The sequence below is a fragment of the Cystoisospora suis genome (assembly GCF_002600585.1).
Source record: "Cystoisospora suis strain Wien I chromosome Unknown contig_643, whole genome shotgun sequence".
NCBI classification, from domain to species: Eukaryota; Apicomplexa; class Conoidasida; order Eucoccidiorida; family Sarcocystidae; genus Cystoisospora; species Cystoisospora suis.
Genome location: NW_027153444.1, coordinates 26,489 through 46,003, shown reverse-complemented (window position 1 = coordinate 46,003; position 19,515 = coordinate 26,489). Strand labels below are relative to the sequence as shown.

The window sequence follows — 19,515 nt, the reverse complement described above, 5'->3', positions numbered from 1 at the left end:
CATACAAAACGAGATGCCTGCACACGAGAACCTACTACGTAGCGGCAAGCACCGGAGGGGGCACGCAGCCCTTGAAGCTGCGGGGGTCGTGGACTGGCTTCTCTTTCGATATGCAGGCTGCGCTGTGGTCTGCAAGCGCATCGAATGCGCTTCTGCGCGTAGTCTCTGATCCAACAACATGCCTCGCGCTTCGAGACGGCGCGCCGCTTGCGGTCTGGCACAATACTGAACACGCACAACACAGGACTGAACCGGATGCGCCTTCATGGAAGCGGGACAGGACGCCATGTCAGGGGAAGCCCCGAGAGTCATCGTCTTCGACGTCTATTGGTAGAGGATCATCCTCGGCAGCCGCTACGAGTGTACGCATGAAAACCCCTTGCTTTGACGCATCCCTATGTTCGAGCAACCCAAACACGGGCTTGTGCCCGGATTCGTACAGCTTAAACACTGCGCACCGTGTGATTGTTATTAGTCCACCTGCTTCCAAGCCTTTCATATCGTGTTCTTTCAAAGTAGCCAAGGAGCACAGAACAGGCACAATCGAGACGCGGACATGGTCATCGCGTTCAGGCCCCGCCGCACTAGTTCCTTCAAAATCTGCCCGCCTGACCGCTACGGGGTATTCTCCTGCTTGTCGCAACCGCTCTCGAAGCAGACAGGGCCGACATGAGGCTCGAAGACGCGGTTAATGTCACTGAGAGTGACGCGCAACTTCAGGTCTACTTCGCCGCCACCTAACCAGATGAATGGGGGGTCCAAGGAAAGAATCGGAGAGTCCACGATCACAGGAATGGCAGTTGTTGAAGCGAACGGAGTGATGGCATTATAAACAAATCCGGTCAGCTGCTCGCTGTCCTTGCAGAAATTGAAGTTGAGTTTTTTATTTCCCAGCTTCAAACCCCGCTGTACAAGGACCATTCAGAAATAAGATCGGCCACTAAAGCTCGTGTCGTCCTGCCCCGCGTACCGAGTGTCCATGCAAACGGCGTGGTGCACAAGGCTTTGTTAACGCTTTACTCTAAAGATCACGGGGGAATCCGCGCAGCCTGATATACGCGCAGGAGCACCAAATGATCAGCTGCCGACCCGTTCTGATGTGCCTGCATTGCAAATCTTCGAAGCTAGTGTCAAAGCTTATACGTGCTCCTCCGCCCCGCGAAATGAGACGCTTTTCATGCATTCCACTCTTAAAGAAGTCACATACGCGTTTACCATATGCACCAATAGATGGCAGAGCATCCGATCCGTAACCGAGGATTACATCGCCTCAGCACCGGTCAAACAACTGTCCCGCTGCAGCTTGTCTGAGCACTCTTCGTGGGCTGCCCTGTGATCGGCGTTCGCTTTGGCAACCCTTAGTTCGCACACACTCGTGGTTTTGATAAGCTCCAGTCCGGACAGACCTTCGAGTTTTGAGCCTTACAATACACGCCAGCTGCCGGCAACCTGAAATTACATTTACCTCTGCATTCAGTTGCTTGATCAAATCCTTCACTCTCTCTCCGTTAACTTTCCTGCTGTACTGGATAACGACCATATAGTACTTGCTGTTTATTTTGTCGTTGACGCCTGAAAGCAGGCACAGTGGATAGACCGATGGCAAGGAAAAACGGTGTGCGAGTCGGATTTTTCCTGAGAGGTATAGGAGGGCTAGCCATGCACCCGTGAGCGCTTCAGCGCAATCTATGAGGCGGTGAGTATGGCTCGATCAACTGAAGAGTGCGTCGGACAACACGAGAGGCCGGTTGCTGGCGCTTAGAAGACACTTAACACGATTTAGTGTCATGGGTCAGTGCAGTCACCACAAGGTGCCAGGGAGCGATACAAGAGGAGAAAAGAAGGGACGGGGCTTCGGAAAGGCTTGCGCGACCGAGGCAAGCAGCTCTGTACCCTCGTGTACGCGCAATCATACAGGCAAGTTTCCGGACGATGAATTGCATGTTGATGTCGCAGCCAATTCGTAAGCCTCTACCTTGAGCTGCCTTACAAACTGCAAAAGCCGGACTCTCCTCGAGAGGCAACGGATATGGAGAGTGGTGAAATGGGATACGAAGAGCTGTTTTTTACGTCTAATGACACCACGAGTCGAGCGACCACACCCACTCTCCTCGGAGAAGATCGTCACTCATACGAGTCCCAAGCCACACACAGCACATGCTCGTCGTGTAAGCAACGGTAACGAATCCTAACCCTCTAAGTTAGGTATCTCCATCTGAATATCAATCATTACCCGTCCCCAGAGATCTCAAGGCTGTGCGACCAGCTGCGGGAGGAGCGCTTTTCGCCGTCCTGCTTGCGCGGGCTACCGCTGCAGGGACCTTAGCCGAAGGACCCGCGCCTCTCACCAGTATGTTTGGTATTTTCCATGACAACCGTCTTGCACAAGTGGTCAACAGAAGGCGCTCCTAAGAGATTTCTTCGCTCCTCCAACGTCAGCTCGTAGTAGTCCGGGCGGACGCGAACCAAGTCGAAGTCTTCAACGTTGTTTTCCACGAGGTACTTGCGCACGCGTTCCTCCACTGGCAGTGAAGCCAGTGCTGGCCAACCGGAGGGGACCGCTGGACTCGGGGCCGGCGGATCCGTCGAAGGCTCCTTGAAGCCCGCATCCTCAGATGCCGCATCGGGGACTCTGGGGTGTTGTGGGGGCATTTCTTTCGCCTAGTGATCCAAGCACTTTTTCGGACAGAAGACAAACGAGCAGCAAGTGTGTGTTCATTCCGCTGTAGCACACGGGAAATAATAGTGGAAGAAACCAGGCGTGAGTAGCGCGGAGGTACGACAGAAAGTGTGTAGGCGCTGCTTCTGCAAAGCCGCTTCGCCTGGCTTGTGTTTCTTTGTGACGAGGTGAAAGTGCAACGCTGTGGATGCAAAATTGCTGTCGCGGTCGTCGGTAGCTGCCACACGGGTAACTTGATACAGTCACTGTTGACTGCATGCATCGGCTGGGAGGCATCGATATGGACGTTGCCGCACCGCCCTGGCGTGCTGAAGCAAAAAGAATCTGAAGCTTCTGCAGACAGATTTATGGCGGATAATTGTGCTTTCCTTACAGGCGACGAACCGTGAAGGTGGTTAGACATGGTAGACTGGGGCGAGGATCTCGGCCGCATGCGCATGCCGGCTCAAATCGTCGTTCGCGCCCGCATGGAGCGAAAATGGCTACATGAGCTCTCCTTGGGGGGTTCAACGTTTCAGCCTGTTGGTGACGGTTCTCTTCACCCGGAATGCTCAACGCCCCGTGCGCGTTATTGCGGAGACGTGTACTGTCGTCTCCTACCCCGCTTCTTTCATGTCCGTCCTTCTGCGCTTCTCTTCGGCTAGATGGAGTATGGTTGAGACGCGGTTCGCTCGTGCCGATTGTGCGTGTTCGCTTCTTTCTCGTCTTATCATTCCTTCCGGCCATGGGAATATGGTGGGCGGCTCACCTGGTTCTGCTATGAGCTTCAAGGGAGAACTCTCACTTGGGCGCTTGGGTGTCCACGCTTCCGGGTGGGCGCTTGGGGCGAGTGCTTAACGGCCACTGTTGTACGTGTATCTTGGCTTTCTTCAAGTGAATTTTCGCATCTGTCACCTGTGATCTCAAGAAATTTCACCTGTGTACGCGGCTGCATACTCTCTGCCGCCCGGCTGATGCTCTTCACTTGCTTGTTTTCGGAGCCTGCCCGCCTCAGAACTCCGTACATAAAGGTCAGGAGCCTCAGAGTATTAGCCCCCTTAGATCCTGGACCTACTCTTCCATCTGCTCACCACCCGTGATCCTGGTTTCTCGATATAGCTAGGAAAAATGACAACGCGAAGGAGCGGCCGTCGGTGATTTTGATGTGCGACCTGGGGCTGAACAGTGCCATCTGCAGTACCATAAGCGTAAACTTTCATCAGAAATGTTGCCTTCTTTTCAGTTTCTCAGCCGCACGCTAATGTGTCCGTCTCTTTGGCTCGTAGTTGCTCTCGCTTACAAATACTCTTTGTGTCAAGCGGCTGCCCTTGTCAGTGACGACAGTCAACGGGCCCTTTATGCGTGAATCCGTTCGGCGTTTTCCCAGTTTTGTCTGAGTAAGCAAGTGGAGGTCCGCCGGCTGCCCGCTAGGCATCTCTTGCGCACCGGCGTGCTGTGTTTCTTTGCTCGCGGGGAGCCCGCTGGTAGTCGAGTGACTTTCTTCTTCTGAGTTTTGCCGAGAAAAAAGGGTTTCGTATGCGCATGCATAGTGCTCCCAACAATGAGCGCACGGAACACGGCCTTCGGGCTTGCTGGGGCTGCTTTGTTTGGAGGAGCTTGTTACATGGGTTACATTATGACAAAGAAACCGCCGACTCGGGCATGTCCAAACGGTAAGGAAAGAGGCCGGCTTCTTTGTCTCTCGGGACTGAGCTGTTTTCTGGCTTCGGACGTCCTACCTAGCTACGGTCCGCTTGACAGCCTATATCAAGAGCATGGGGGAAACCTAGTTGTAGCACCGGTACTTATCGTCCGCCGGAGTGTACGAAACTCTGGCCGTGCTGCCTTCACTTACTCGCAAGCCCACATAAATCCTCTGCCTCCAGGAACATGGCAGGGGCTTTGACTTTACAGCAGAGTTCCTTTTTTTTCTCTTTATCAGTTCTAAGCCGTTTCCTTAGAGCCGGGAGAAACAGAGTTTCAAGGAGGGGTGCTACGCTCTCCTGGCTGTTTCAGTATCACTGACGTCTGGATTCCCAACGAAAGTTTCCCGTTTACTGGCAGGAGACGTTAGCATCTTTGGCGATGTGTTGAGCGCGGCGACCCTTCGATGTGGCCATAGACCTCTGGTTTTTCGACGTTTTCTACTTGCAGAGAGACAGAGGAGAGAGATTTTCGACAAGAGCGCCGCTTCGTGGGACCACGAGATTGCCCTCGATGAGACTGTAAGGTTTCTGGTATCACACCGTCGGTAAGGGCGTGGCTCGCGAGGTCGTTTTTCTGTATTGCTGAGCAATGAGGGTACGGTTGCGTTTGGGCTGTGTGCAACGACAGAAGTCAACAGCGTTCTTCCGGCTCTGGTACTGTAACCGCTTCAAAGTCTGAGGCCCGTCTGTCGAACGTGTCGACAGCTGGACCGCGGCTCTCGTGATCACCTCCTGCAGGGAAGGCTGTGACGTCAGAGACAGCTGGTGTGAAGGCGTTCCTCTTCGGTTCACTGGTCATTGCGAGCCCTCTGGAGTTCGAAGTGGACAGTTTTTACATAGTTGCAGCGCAGTGAGGGACAGGGCTAATCCTTGTACACTTCGGGCTTGCATGGCTCTTGGCCTTACCTGTTTGTTTTCAGCTCCTGGGTATCCGAAAGTGGAGGAAACAACTGGTTTCCCGTGCCAGCGGGAACGTCTTGGAGGTGGCAGCAGGTATTAAGGCACCTTGAAGACGAGACAGTGGCGACGATTCCTTGTGTCTCGGGGAGAGACATCCATGGCTACCTATGTTAGACAGTTAGGAAATCTCGTGGTACTGATACGTGGACTGACACACCACTCCCTTGTAGGCGCGGGTTCGTCATCCGGAAGCAGGCGTACACACTCGGCGGCTTTCAAGCGCTTGGCAGCTGCGGTATTTTTGTTTTGCGAGAGGTGGCGGCGTTGTTCCCAGGCACGGGCAGGAACTTCAAGTTCTACAATGCTGAGAAAGTCACGCGTCTTGTGGTAAGTCACTGGCAGAGTGTCTCCGCATGGCCATGGCAGCTTGGAAGTCTTGACAGGTAGGTCGAGCCACGCACAGCCATGCATGCGGACGCTTCACGCGCAGTTCCGTCCTGTCGGCTGGCGAACTCTGTACAAGCTTCCCACATCGTGAGAAGGTTCGGTGCTCGAGAAAGCGTCTCATTCGAGAGAGAATCAGCACTGCGGCGGACACTACTTTCGCCTTGGCTTCTGCGCAGGTAACGGATTTCAGCCGCCCGATGCTTGTGAAAGCTCTGGAGAAAAAAGGTAAGAGTGGACTTGCTAATGCGATCGCGCGCGGACAAGTACCCGCACCATCACTGGGCAGTCTCGCCTGTCGCACGCTTTTTCCGCCTGCACTGCACACGACAGCTCGTGGCTGAGCGTCTGTTGCCGTAGTGGGTGTGAGTCGTGCATGGAGTTCTCCTGTAGCCGAGCTTGGGGCCGGGCGTAATGATGCATAGGTCAGTGTATGCCTCGTCTACCTTGGACAGCGGCTGGAGCGCTGACGTCCCCCGGCAAAGAGCACGACTGGTGCATAGGAAACAGTTTCCAGTTGTGTGAGTGATACCCAATCGATGTCTGTGCGTCCTTGCAAGTTGGTTTAATGCGTACTGGTGTCCTGGTGTTTCGGCCGCATGGTTCCGTGCTATCCTGCTGTTAACATGGTACCTGCCTGCGATCGGTCACTGACGTGCCGCCACGGCTGTGAGTGGTAATACGCAGCTGTCGGTTTCGAAGGCGTTTTTCCTGCAACCGCGGGTGCCCGCGTCAGTCAGGAGCAAAAGACTTACCTGTCTCGCACCTCGTGCTTGCTTTGTTGGGTCCTGCTCCACAAGCCTTCCACTTTACTTTAGATGTGGGAACTACAACTGACGTTTCCTTCGGAGTGACTTCCGACTCTTGGATCCGCGTCCGTGAACGACGAACGACCAAACGTTTTCACTTGTCTACCTGGGTATACATTTGCATGTAGATGCGCTTCTATAGACGCAGTTGGCGCGGTGTGTGCGGTCGACGTGTCTTTCACGAAACGGCAGTTTGGGCGAGTTCGGATCTACTTAGCTTTCAGTTTGGCACAGTTTGCTTTACATGATGATGTGATCTCATACGCTGTTCTAGTCCTGTCAGCTGATAGGCTCTGCCGCTCAGATGCTGCAGCGTCACACTCGAACGCTCGTCACTAGTGTATTTTACGGGTTTTTAGGGTGGCGTGAGAGACGAATGCGACAACGCAGTCAACGGGGGACATTCTTTCGTGTGTTTCTGAGGGTTTCCTAGGTTTGTTGGGTACTATTCCGGTGGAGTTCAAGGTACAGAATTCAATGCAGCTTCAGTTCCCTGACGAGTCGTTTGATACTGTCGTCGATACCTTCGGTGAGACGACGTTGTCCCGGTGCCGAGTGGGAGTCAGCCGGTACCCCGAAGTTACGAGGACTACGTAGAGTGTTTAGTACGCACGTTGTCCATTGTTGGAATCTCCGCGCTTGCTGCTCTTCTTTGAGTGGTCTCCTGTCGTCAAAAGGTGCCCTTTCCTTAGGTGCTGCAAGTTACGGACACCTGCGTTGTTTAACGCTTGCCAAATGCTGAGCGGCTGTCGTCAAGGCGAAACGCCAAAGGCCACGCTCAGGCGCTCTCGTGTGACAATCTTGTCGCTGGCCTGCCTTCCGCCTTCCTGTTTGCGGTTCCGTGCCACACGGCTTCGTCCGGTGTTCCTCAAAGTAGAGGACACTCTTAGGAGTTTGCATCTTCTTTTTTACCGTAGTACAGACTCGGCGCTTCTGGCCTTTTGACTGGCCGGTCCCACTCCATGTATCCTCGTTGAATCGTAATCACCCCAGCAGGGTTCTGCTAGATGGTAGGTTATTGAGAAAAAATGGTCTCTGCCGCCTCTCGGATGTATCGACAGATAAGTAGTGGTCGCGTGGGCGCTCGTACGCACCCGTTTCACTAGCTCTGCGTGTGCAACTGCAGAAGCTGAATCCCTTGCAACACTATGTGCACAACTCTCATCTGGAACAGTTGTCGTTTCACGTGAACCGCCGACTTGAGCCTTTGATCATAAGGTTACCTTGGTTTTCTTCGGTTCAGGTGTCTGCTCTTACGAAAAGCCCGTAGAGACACTCCGAGAATTGCGCCGAGTCCTCAAACAGGTAAACGCAACACCGAGGTCCCATCCACCCTCGGTGACGCTGTACGGCATTGCGGGCATAGCCGTTCGATGGTTGTCCTGTACTGACCGAGATGACGGCGGCCTTTTTCACCCAACAACAGTGAAGGCGACCACAGCCGAGGCCCGCTGAGTATGGGGGGCGGACGTTAGAAAGCAGGTTAGGCTATAGTGCTGGGAGGGACGTTTGAAAGCGCATGCACCGAAGCGAAAGCAAGACCCGAAGGCATCAGCTCTCTGGTTGCAGGGAGACCGCGGCTCCAGTAGGTATTTCGGACCTTCGCGCCAATAGCGGTCATACTACGCCGTCGAAATCGCAGCGGCAGGTGTTGAAGGATATTTCAGAAATTCTACTTCAGTCGGCGCCTGGAGTAGAACTTCTGAAATATCCTTCAGACTCTACGTACTCCCCGGCGTTGTCTGTCTTGGTGCAGGACGGACGGTTGCTCCTCTTGGAGCATGGCGAAGGAACGTGGAGCTATTTCAACAAAAAGATGGAACGCCATCTTCTTCGGCACGTCACGCATTATGGTTGTTACTACAACAGACCCATCAGCCAGCTGGTGGATGAGGTAAGTCGGACAACCGCGTACAGCGCACTTGCTTGGTGCCTTGCGAAGCAGCAACGCACTGCAGATATTCGCCGGCGCGTGCGGTACCCTGCCTCTACTGCATTGGAGCCTCGCTGCGCTGCACCCTCTGCCAACGCTAAACAGTGCGCAAACGAGCGCACTGTCCTGTGCGGACGGTTGTGTTGAGCGAGCACTTCAATGATGCGTCGGAGACAGTTCTCGCCAGACCGGCGGGAGCGTAGCGTGCTGCTGTTGCACTGGAACCTCTGTGCGCTGTACCCTCCGCCAATGCTGAACAACGCGCAAATGGACGCCCTGCCATGCGGGGACGGCTGGGGCCCGCCCTTACAACGACAGGTTGGCAGCTCGTGTGTGCGTGAACGGCGAAGTTTGAAGCGCACTCAATGCTACCGCGTTGACGCCCGTGCTTTGTCAAAGACAGCTGGGGTGGAAACTTCGGTTACGCTAGCGTGTTGAGCAACCTGCGTGCTCTCCTGATATGCAGGCAGGGCTAGAGATTGTTGACGAGCAGCGTCGCACATTTGGTGAGCGCCTTGAGAAGAGCATCTGTTCGTGGCTGACCGAAAGAAAGAGATGTCCAAAAGTGAGATGCAGCCTTGTCGCCGACTACGAGCCACCGCGGGCATCCTGTATTACTAGATCCAGAGTATTAGACGTGGTGTCGTACCGCACAGTTTAGTGAGTGTGCCTCGCGGTCCTTTCTCAACAAGACTAGTCGTAGTATTGTCTGCTTGGCATCCTATGGGCGCAGGCACCACTTACATGATCGTCGCCAGGAGGAAAGGACGCGAGTTGCGCACGGTGGACAATCTACCCTCTCCCACAAAATGAGCCGCGCTAAGAAGCAGGAAAGCCGCCCGAACTTGTTCGTTTCGCGCGAACAACTGCCGGGCGGCGAATCGCACTCTGCTGCGTGTGCGGCCAGGTGTGATACTTAACGACCCATTTCCTGCCAGCAAACCGTTCTGTTCCGGTCCTGATATACGACTATTGTAACTGTCGCCTTGAAACTTGAATAATCATATATGGCCATCTCTTCTTCCCGGATTCGAGAAGCTTTCGACACATGCCGGCGGACTGGACACTGTCTTTCAAGGGAAGTCGACCAGAAGCAGCGCCCGGAGATTTTTGCGGCCCCTATACGGTCCGACAATACGGACACGCCGGACCCGCGTGACATAAATACAGGGGTCTTATCGGATAGGTGTGAGGTTCAAACAAGTCATCCAACCGGAGGTGACGACCATGTACTTCGGGTGGGCTCGCCCTCCAAGCACCACGCTTCGTGTACTGCTACGTCCATCTGGCGATGGTATGTTACCAACAACAGGCTTGCCTATCCACTCCATTAATCTTATCACCCCCTGAAGTCTAGACCAGGTGTAACTCTGTCAGGACCTGGTGTGCTCCTACAGGCCAGTCACGTGGTGGCCTGAAGAATGACGTGATCCAAGTGCGCTCTCCGGCTGCACAATTGTCACCGCTCGGATGCCAAGTGACTGCCAAAAGAGGAAGACAAATGTAAGCGAAGTCGAAAGAGCGCCACCTCGATGGGAATGACGGGAGGCAACAGCGACACTAAGCAGAGGAGAACGGGGCCACGCGGCAAAACCTGGACGCTTGGCTTGTCATGTCCACGAGACACGTTCACACCACGAGCACGCTGCTGATGCCAGGTGGAGACTTTTATGAGGCAAGCCGAGTACATGGAGCCGACTGTGTGAACTCGTCCTTCGGACCCTACGAGGGCACCACGCTGGCTGAGAAGGATTCTCTTGACCGGAAACTGAGTTCGCGTGGGCGGCCACATGGCACTATTCACTCTTTGGTCTCGTCGCGTGGCGGACGCATGCCGTTTGGCAGCTTGGAGGCAGGGGTACGCTGACAGGTTTCTTGGCTCGCCAAATACGCGGGCGGTCTGCATGGGTCTTGCTGCCGCAGCAGGCCGGGCTCTTACATTGTCGATTCTATGTATTCTCGGTACTCTGATAACGTCAGCAGGCCATCTTGGTTGAGATCCACTGAGGTGAAGAAGGAGAATAACTCATTATTGGCAATCTCCGGATGCGTTATGCGTACCTCGTACGCGTCCAGCATGCCTGCAAATAGCCAACCAGAGCGCTGGCCCCGAAATCAGGGTTACTAGTTACCGCAGTCGTCACGGGACATCCTTACTGCATCGCCTCAGTGACCGCGAGTTCCCAGTGCAGGGCACCGTGTCAGATCGGACGGGCAGACAGACACGAAGTCCTCACAACGGTATCCCCCCCCCTCACTCTCAGTCCCTTGACAAGCTAACTGTAACAATGACTCCACCCTCACTCCTGTGATCAAAGCCGTCTCGTCACCAGGGACCTAGCTGATAGTCAGTCTCGGCGCATGCCGCTTACCGTCACCATTCGTGTCGTACTCGGCGAATTCTTCCCTCAGAAAGTCTTCTTCATCGTTATCGAGCTGCCTGCCAACACTTCGGATAGTGTCCTTGTCGTCTTGGGCAGTGCGGTCAGCCTCAGGGGAGGCAGCTGCAGCCGGAGCCGGCCCTCCCGGCTTCTGCTGGGCAGCCTGAGAGCGGCTCGTCTGTGCTTTAGCTGCTGGGGACAGTTTCTTTCCAGACTGCTGCTGCTGAGCGCCCCCGGGCTGTGACTGGGATGGTTGACGACTGGGCGCGGCTGCCGCTGCGCAGGAATGGTCTGGCGAGGCTGGGAGTAGAAAGATGACAATCACAAGCAGGAAGCCTCTCAAGAGAAACATGTTGGGGCCTTGTGATCGACACAAGTAATCCAAAACGGCTAATGCGTATGCGTCGGGGGGAGACAAGAAAGCGGTGGAGACGCTCGCGAGAAGGTTGCGACCGAACACCCCAGCCGGTCAGCTCTGCCAGCACGGAGAAAGACTTTGAGACCGCAGCTACGTGACCTCCAAAAGTACGTCAGAACTGTAAACCAGATGTCGAAGAACGCCGCCAAGATGTTGACAAAACTTACACGGACAACCGGCACGCAAAGACAAAGCTGCATGCACAAGCTCTGTCACGCAATGCAACTGTGCAAGACCATCAAAATGCCGAAGGAAACTTCCAGTTCGCCGGAAACAAGCCTTAAGTCAAGTAAGTCAGATACTTCCCCGGGTCTTAATGAGCAGTCACGCTGCGGCATCTGGTCAGGAGGACCCCCCGGCAGGCGGGTGCGGGAGAGACGGTACCAGCACTACGAGACCACTGTCCCACTGACATCAGGCGGAGCCGGAATCGGCTCTCTTCCGGAGAAGACTGTGGTCTCATACACGGATGGGGAGACGCGGCTGTCCTGCGCGCTTCCCTCAGACTGGCTGTCAGCCCGATCTATACCGGTATTGTTTTCTCGGTGTCGGGGGTACAAGCGACGACCGGAGCTGGGCTAAAAGAACAAACATCGCTGTTTTAGACCGCCCCGCTTGTAAGAGGCCGGTAAGTTCAGCTTTTGGCTTGCCAGCCGGGCGCTTCAAAGCGTAATTGAGGGTTTGAAGGGGGTTAGGAAGCCAGCTAGTGGGCTATCGGCTATTGCTCAGAAACCTTAACACATGTCGCCGATCAAGGTGACTTTGCAATATCAGAGTTACTCTACCCCGCTCCGCACCCGGGAGTGGTGTTACCGGCGCTAGGAAAACCTCCGCGGCTTGCTAAGTTCCGACAAGACCACTGCGGCAGCGGACAGTCCCGCCGTATGCACACCCCCAACCTATCGGCACACGAAGACAGTCTGACGGCGTCCTGATCCGGGAGGACGAGAGAGAACCTGGGAGATTGGGACCACTCCCAGGCGACAAAGAAACAAAGCTATTCAGTGTTCATAAAATCCTCCTCTCGCTAAGGAGAAAGGTTCGTAGAAGTCGCAAAAGGAACAGGACCCTGTCTCTGCCTTCTGTAGCACAGCTCCGGCAGGCACTACGTGCGATTTGTGCTGCATTCTGTACCGTAGCCGTCGGCACTAACGTTCGCCGGTGCTGAAACTGAGTCTAGATTTGCCAGTGCCTCTGTGCTACCGACACCCACGTATAACTTGTATGCTAAGCCGCACTATTCTTCGTTGACGCTCGAGACGGACGGAGCTGATGAGGCGTGAGACGGAAGCAAGAACGTTGGTTGCTAAGAACCGAAAATTTATGACTGAATTCTCGGGAGCGTGCTCGCGGCTCACGATGTCTTTCATAAGTTCGGGTCCTTATACTGAAGAAGTTTGCACACTGCAATCCTGCCACAACGCCGGTTATTGTAACACGCAGTAGCACGGGCGAACGTTAATGGAGTGCTGACGGCTACGGTACAGAGTGCAGCGCGGATAGCACGGTTCAGAGTGATTTTCGAGCCGCGAGATGGTCGTGTACACAACGACCTGCTCTGTCCGGCTCTGTACGAGTGCTTGCCTGCACGAAGTCAGAAACATGCTGTGCAGATTCCTAGAACCGCCGCGGCAGACCGGCCGCTTATGAAAGTGCTTCACTGGCAGTGGGACTCCGGCCGCCGAGCTGCTCTGCAGAGGACAGCAATGAATGGCGACTGCTGTGACGAGCCAGCGCGAACCAGGACAGCTTCGGCCCCCGAATTGGAGTAAGCCGTTAAGGTGTCCCTAATATTTACACAACGTAATGGCTGGAACGAACCATTTGCGAAAGCAAAAGGCAAGTGTATGTAGAACTTTCAAGTTCATATTAAAGACCGCCCTCGCACTTCCTGTAGATAATTCAGCTGTAGGGTCCCTTTCTTGTTTTTTTTTCCTTCGCTTTTCCCGTGATGTCTTCTCAAACTTCGTGCCTTCTCGCGCTCACGTCTTCAGCCTTTTCCTGCCGCTGACCTCTTCCCTTTCATTCTCGAGTCTCTGCATTTCTTCCATGTAGCCGCACTGGCACATCCTCAGGGCACAACGCGGACAGCGTTCCTTGGTCTTGAGCAGCTCATCTTCATCTTCTTCTTCCATAGTAGTATTTAGAATGGTTTTGGGTTGCGTGGTGGCATACGCGCGGCTGATCAACTGACTCTGCATGCCGGCTTTTTCCGTTTCCTTTGCGTACGCCCTTAGTGCTTCCACTGGGTCTATCGCGTCTTCCTCTTTCAACTTCGCAGAATCCAGCAGTCCCAGCTTCCTCAGAAGGTGCTGGCTACTGTTCCCTCCCCCAACATTTGCTCCAGCGTAACCCTCCTTGGCCGGCCGGGGAGGCACGCTTGTTTTCTGGGACTCCAAGAAGAGCCTCAAGCGTTCCCGCCCGCGGGGCTTCACCTTGATGATCTGGCCGTCGAACGTCTCCTTGTAACCCTCAGGTAGCTGTCCAGGGACAAATATATATTCCTTCGCAAACATCATATTTGCCTCCATCTCGGCCTCCCGCCGCCTCCGCCCCTCTGGAGTGTCGACGAAGAGTAACGCCCCTTTGGTTGAAAGATCGCGGTCAAAGAAAATGGACACTGACCCATCTGAACAACAGGCTAGAATCTGATTCGTCTCCTCTGGCCACTCAACACGTAGCGGCTGCACACCAGCAGGGAGTGCAAACGAGGCAACATGCTTCAAATTTTGGGCTTCGAACACCTCAATAGTTCCTCCTGCCACAGAAGAGGGCTGCTCGGAGCACTTGTCCTTACCCTCATTGCTCGAAGGTCTGCGGCCTTCAAACTGTGTGGTGACACAGACGAGCTTTTCGTCCGGCGAAAGGCAGATCCCCGCTCTCTCGCTCGCTGTTGGAAGATCCCTGTGGGCGACTATCACGGGGGCTGTAAATTTCCTCAAGTCCCAGAGCGCTAACTTTGAATCTACCCTCCGCGACACGACGCGGAAGTCGTCCTTGAACGCTCGCAACCCTGTGACAGACACCGCTCCTCCATACCTTCCCTGACCCGTCCATGAACTCATTCCCGTTACCCGCGTTTTCTCAGCGCTAAGCCGCGAAGCCAAATCGGCATCCCGTACCACTCCATCTGGCCGCCCAAAGTTCTTCCGAGAACCAACGTTCCCCCACATCTGCAAGGAACCGTCTGCACACCCTACGACTACCGCGCTGGCCTTGGTTGGAGTGTATACACAGCTCGTGCAGTGTGTCGCGCTACTGTTCAACCCGCGGCGGTCCACCGCCTTGAGACAGGCAATGTGTGGTAGAGTCTGCATCATGCCTGTGAGAGGAGTGTTGACGTCCCAGAGTCGTACGCTCGCGTCCAGCCCGCAAGAAATGAACCGGTTTCGGTCATGCGGGTGGAAATGACAGTCTAACACCTTGTGCGTGTGGCCTTTCGTATTCGCGACGTCCCGGATGTACATGTCGCCCTTTGTAGTCGTTACTGTCGGCTCCGACGGGTCCTGCGCATCATAAAGTCGGAGCTGACAATCTCCCGCAGCGACTAGGACGTGGGTAGTGCTGAAGGCTAGCGCTTCCACGGTATGCTTTTCCACCGGCGTGGCTTGGCGATAACTCCGCATCCCGCTCGTCATACCTTGAAAATCCCAGAAACGCACCACTCCGTCACCGCCTCCGGTAACCTGCAAGCACAAGCGTAAAGGAAACCGCTATGTCGACAGCAGCATCGTAGCGCGGAACGATGGTCGGGCACAAGTTTAGGGTTGCAATCGGCGCACCGTTGTGTCGTCGTGCCTGTTTGGAACTGGTTCACGCACCAGCAGGCGAAAGCACCCCCAACCTTTATGCATGCTCGTCACAAGAAACAAAAATGCCGTTTATGGCCCGCGCACTACTTGCATCCCCCATCCCACAAGACCCTGACACAAGCGGTGCTGCCGACTTCGTCCAACTACTACACCCGCACCTGAAATACCTACTAATACGCTTGTAGTGTTGCTAACGTAAACAAGTGAGCCGAACTGTTTAAAGCATTTGAATCGGCCACTGCACGAAGTTACGTCTACTGCGCACTCTGTCATGCGGCGCCGCTGCTCGAGCCCCGCGAACAGCCACGTAGCTCAGAAGGCGAGGCCTGCTCGCGCACAGTTCCGCACCATTCACATAAGAGGAACGTAATGAAGAAACGGTGGCAACAGCGTAATCCTGATTCTTCCTTCCTCGCTTCTCGAGCAGGTCATGAGAAGAGTCTCAAGGCAGGCGCAAGAGCTGCAACAATATTTCTCGTAACACCCTCAAAACCAAATCGTATCTACCCCGGCAGTCCCGGCTAACTGAACCTCACAACCGGAACCCAGGCAGTCCGGACCGACATATACGGCTCCAAACTTGTATGCTTTCCGCAGCACCACCCAATCACCAGAAATCCCGGACAACACTAGCCCGATGTACGCCGACATACACTCCCTTGTGACCAGGCATCCAAAGAAACCTGTTGCTTGTGGAACCTTTCACAGGCGCCGAGCTCTACACGATGAGAATATGGGTAAGGAGAAACCGTGTGTTGTTCGGCACGACGAGGCAAACGTTGCTTGGCTATAGGTGATAGAGACACACCATTCTGTTCGCGCGCGGGTTCAACGCAAAGGCTGAGGCAACGGAGGGACTGTGTGCAGGGACAGACACTTCAAGCGAGACCGGAAGGCCCAGTTTTCTCCAACGCTCCCGTTCCTCGTTTTCGGCCCCATTCTCTCTCCCTAACTGTGTTCCCGTTTCTCGCTCCCCGTCCCCGTTACGGCCGTCGCTGCCGCCCGCTATCTCTGGTTTTGATTGTTTTTCCTCAAGGTGAGAAGCAACGCTTCCTTTCTCGCTCGTTTCCTTCTCCTCCGTCCCTCTTCCAGTCCGACTCTGCCCCGAAGTACCTCTGCTACCTCCGCCCTCAGCCGCCACACCTCGGTATCTTTCCCTTACGATATTTTTTCTGGTTGCTTCTCTCGACGCCCTGACATCGCCGAAAGCACAGGGCAAGCCCATACTCTCCCTTAGAGCTGCAGCACCCTCTGCATCCGGATCCAACACTTCTGAATCGTCTTCTTCGTCTTCCTCTTCGGCCACGTTCTTTTTGTCGGAAGTCGTCCGGGGATCAGAGCTCGGACGTCGCTCCTGGGAGCGTTCCTTGAGCGTTGTTCTGTCCTTCTTACCTTCCGAAGTCGGTTGAGATAAAGACGGCCCCGGATCCAGTCCAAGCAGGTAGTCATCATCGTCCGTGAGCCGGTCAAGAGACGCCGCTAACTCTTCGTTACTGTCCTGATCCGAGCCTTCTTCGCTGTCGCCTTCCGTTTTGGCTGCGAGGGATTTGGAAGAAGCCGAAGGCCGAGGGCCCTTACCTCCGAGCTCGAAATCTCCGCGTAACGCACGCTTTGCGCCAACCGCCATTCTGTTCACCCGCCCACGTGTTGAAAAGAGAAGACGCCCCTTAGAAGTCTCCCCACATTCTTTGCTGTCACTATCTTGTCTTCTTTCTCTTTCCACCGGCTGGACCAGCTTGCACGGACGCAGGGGCTGCGGGCCGAACGCGCCATCCTCGTCTTCTGATTCTGATTCCCGCTCCAAATTCACAACGCGGGAAAATGCCCGTCTCTCCGTGTCACTCTCGAAGGACTCTCCCCGTCCACACCGTATCCCTGCCCGTGCTTGGACTGTCTTGAATAATTCCCCTCCGCCACCTCCCCTCCGAGGTGGATGTTTCTCCTCATCTTCTGCTTCCTCTCCGGACAAAGAAACTGAACGGGCATGGAGACCCGCGTCCCGCCGTTGTTCGGCGCGTGTCTTGAGTCCGCGAGCTGCGCGGATGGCGCGCATTTCTTCCTCGTCACTCGACATGCTTGGGTAACGGCCGCCAATGAAAAAGGCCCAGTCAATAAATCAAGGATGGGGGTGTCAGCACCGCGAAAATCAGACGTGACGGGAGGGAGAGATGAGACAAAAACACGATTGATGGGAGCGAAGAGGTGACGAACAAGAAAGGAACTCTGCACCAAAGCTAAGCACCGAAGGCAAGAAAGAGGACGCTGGAACGGCTGAGAAGAACTCCCGTGGAATAAAGAGAAAAAGAGCACCCACAAAAGCAGCTAACGGTGCCTGCATCGGGGTGCGAAGAAAACACATTTACTATGGACACGCTACACCGTCGGCGCGTCGGTGTAGCAGAATACGAGCCTGGCTGAAAAAGCGCCGCTGCCGTCTCGGCCAGTGTAAAAGAGCGGACGGATGGCAGACAGGAGAACACGACATTGGGCATCCGACTGCTGACACGTGGAGTACCTGACGTGGATGTTCTCAACCATGCACATACAGCTCCGCAACAAGTCACGCACCGTAACAGGGCCAGCGGACTGGAATTGGACTCCCTACCTGCCGTGAAAAAACTACCGCTTGACGAGCTTGCAGCAAGTGACAATGAGGGCGAACAACGCAGGTTCAGCTCAGCTTCGAGCCTCTCTAGCTGCAGAAGAAGCGTGGAGTTAGCGGGAGGCAAAGGACGCATGCTGATACTCAATGAGTTGCCTTCGACGCTTGCATGCTCCCAGCCAGCACACCTCAATCATACCCAGTCGCTTCGCACGGTTCTGCTCTGACAGGGTATCTGGTAATTCAACGCAAGTCAAAAACAGGTATCTGTGACACAACGTGGAAGTTGAGACGGGCGAATTCCTGAAACGAAGACCGCATTTTCTGTAGCTTGCCTAGTCGGGAGTAAACTCGGAGGGCCCCGAAGACGAACCGGCTGAAGAGGGAAGCCCCGAGTGAGCACCGCTGCAACGCGCAGGAGCGAATACCAACGGCCTCAGAGATAGCTCCGACTCAGAAGGGAGCGGTCCAGCGAATAGCTTCCTGGAGAATGTGGACGAGTGGTCTGTGAATGGTCTTCTGCCTTAGAAGATGCGGTGGTCTTTCTTGTGCTCGGCCTGTAAGCGCTTCCCGTCCGTCACGAAAAGGGACCGAGGGCCAACACAGTAGGTGGCACGCTCTCCTTTGCTTTTCGCTTGCTGTGTTGCCTTGCCTGTAAGAAAAAACTGACAGTGCAGATGAGCCGGGCAGGCAGCTCTGCGCTAAGTGCACGCTCTGACTGTGTGCGGACAGTCCGTTCCTGGCTGGTACGTCTGTCACCGCGCCCTGTGCGGAATTCTGTACCCTCCCTGTAGTCAAAACACGCTTCGAAACCCCATTGCGGGAGTCTTCTCAAGCACGGCTGCCTTCGGACGCATCTTTTTTTCGCCCTCCACTGGCCGTCCGGCCGCCCCGTCACCTCTCCTCTGAAGAGGACAAGAACGCAGCCGAAGAACCCTTTCGCGTGTCCTGGGGATTACGAGAGCATATTGCTGAGTCGGAGGGCGCTTGAAATTATTCTCCTCTTTCTTTCCCCGAGTGGAGAGCGGGAGACGAAAAGACGGAAAGGCAGGGGATGCCCGTATCCGGCAGCGGTCAACAGTAGCGGACTTCGCTCAGAGAGTGGAGGGCTGCAAAAGAAAGTGCATTGCTGGTCCAGTCCCAGCGCGCCCTTGCGTAGTTCGTGTGAGTCTTTGACCAGGAAGGCTTCATTATGTTGGCTCCCCCTACCCTCTCTAGGGATGATACTTTCGCCGACAGGCCCCTCGCGTCACGTTGGCCGTCTCTTGATGTTTGCCGTGAGAGCCAGACTTTTTGCTGGCTCGCGCTGAACTGATTTCGACAGCAGCTTCGCGTGCTGTTTTCCTTTCTGTCCCAGCGGACTGCAGAGAAAGGGGAGAAGAAGGAGACAAACCGACAAAGAACAGGGTACGCCAAGGATCTTCGGAAAGTCACCGGCCATCCAGAACCTACAGGCCCGGAAATCTGCCGGCCGGGGCTCCTTTGAGATGCCTGTTCCAAAGACAATAAAGGATAGCATCTATATCAATCTAGCCGCCGGCATCCGTTCCTTATTCCCGTTTCCGTTTTGTGCGTGTTTCTTTCGTTTCCTGGTTGTCTCTGCCTGTAAGCATCAAGCATGAGGTAAAGTGTGGGGTGCTAGATGACTTGCAGGCTCGCATTCTCGGACGCCCTTCCTCTAATCGCGTCCAGACGACAGAGAGCTCTTCATTGTCCTCACGTAGAACGAGATGAAGACAGGATGGGGGAGTGGTCAAACTGGTGACAGGCGGCCTTCCAGTCACTGTGACGATGGCGCGCAGTCTGATCCAGCAACACATGATCCCTATAGTTTCTTTCAGACCTTGTTCA

The 19,515-nt window shown here is 54.9% G+C and overlaps 5 protein-coding genes across 5 annotated transcripts; 2 read left to right on the top strand and 3 right to left on the bottom strand.

Moving 5' to 3' along the window:
- Nucleotides 1-52: 52 nt before the first annotated feature.
- Nucleotides 53-3,030, bottom strand: CSUI_001598 (proline-trna ligase associated domain-containing protein). Its single transcript, XM_068061803.1, has 3 exons — nt 2,349-3,030; nt 1,466-1,572; nt 53-906 (listed from the first exon to the last, which is right to left on the bottom strand). The coding sequence occupies exons 1-3, from the start codon at nt 2,650-2,652 to the stop codon at nt 616-618; spliced, it is 702 nt and encodes a 233-aa protein (XP_067926227.1). The 5' UTR covers nt 2,653-3,030; the 3' UTR covers nt 53-615.
- Nucleotides 3,031-3,032: 2 nt separating this feature from the next.
- Nucleotides 3,033-10,915, top strand: CSUI_001597 (methyltransferase domain-containing). The gene is made up of 10 exons (XM_068061802.1): nt 3,033-4,332; nt 4,814-4,884; nt 5,286-5,358; nt 5,600-5,652; nt 5,889-5,937; nt 6,952-7,823; nt 8,275-8,412; nt 8,916-8,957; nt 9,185-9,745; nt 9,849-10,915. Exons 1-6 carry the CDS (start codon nt 4,221-4,223, stop codon nt 7,113-7,115), a joined length of 522 nt encoding a protein of 173 aa, XP_067926226.1. The 5' UTR covers nt 3,033-4,220; the 3' UTR covers nt 7,116-7,823; nt 8,275-8,412; nt 8,916-8,957; nt 9,185-9,745; nt 9,849-10,915.
- CSUI_001596 (ef hand domain-containing protein) lies at nt 9,741-11,617 on the bottom strand. Its single transcript, XM_068061801.1, has 2 exons — nt 10,824-11,617; nt 9,741-10,532 (listed from the first exon to the last, which is right to left on the bottom strand). The coding sequence occupies exons 1-2, from the start codon at nt 11,182-11,184 to the stop codon at nt 10,387-10,389; spliced, it is 507 nt and encodes a 168-aa protein (XP_067926225.1). The 5' UTR covers nt 11,185-11,617; the 3' UTR covers nt 9,741-10,386.
- Nucleotides 11,618-12,584: 967 nt separating this feature from the next.
- On the bottom strand, nt 12,585-17,707 carry CSUI_001595 (wd g-beta repeat-containing protein). The gene is made up of 2 exons (XM_068061800.1): nt 15,871-17,707; nt 12,585-14,936 (listed from the first exon to the last, which is right to left on the bottom strand). The coding sequence occupies exons 1-2, from the start codon at nt 17,134-17,136 to the stop codon at nt 13,233-13,235; spliced, it is 2,970 nt and encodes a 989-aa protein (XP_067926224.1). The 5' UTR covers nt 17,137-17,707; the 3' UTR covers nt 12,585-13,232.
- Nucleotides 17,708-17,931: 224 nt separating this feature from the next.
- On the top strand, nt 17,932-19,515 carry CSUI_001594 (uncharacterized protein). The gene is made up of 2 exons (XM_068061799.1): nt 17,932-18,828; nt 19,022-19,515. Exon 2 carries the CDS (start codon nt 19,152-19,154, stop codon nt 19,284-19,286), a length of 135 nt encoding a protein of 44 aa, XP_067926223.1. The 5' UTR covers nt 17,932-18,828; nt 19,022-19,151; the 3' UTR covers nt 19,287-19,515.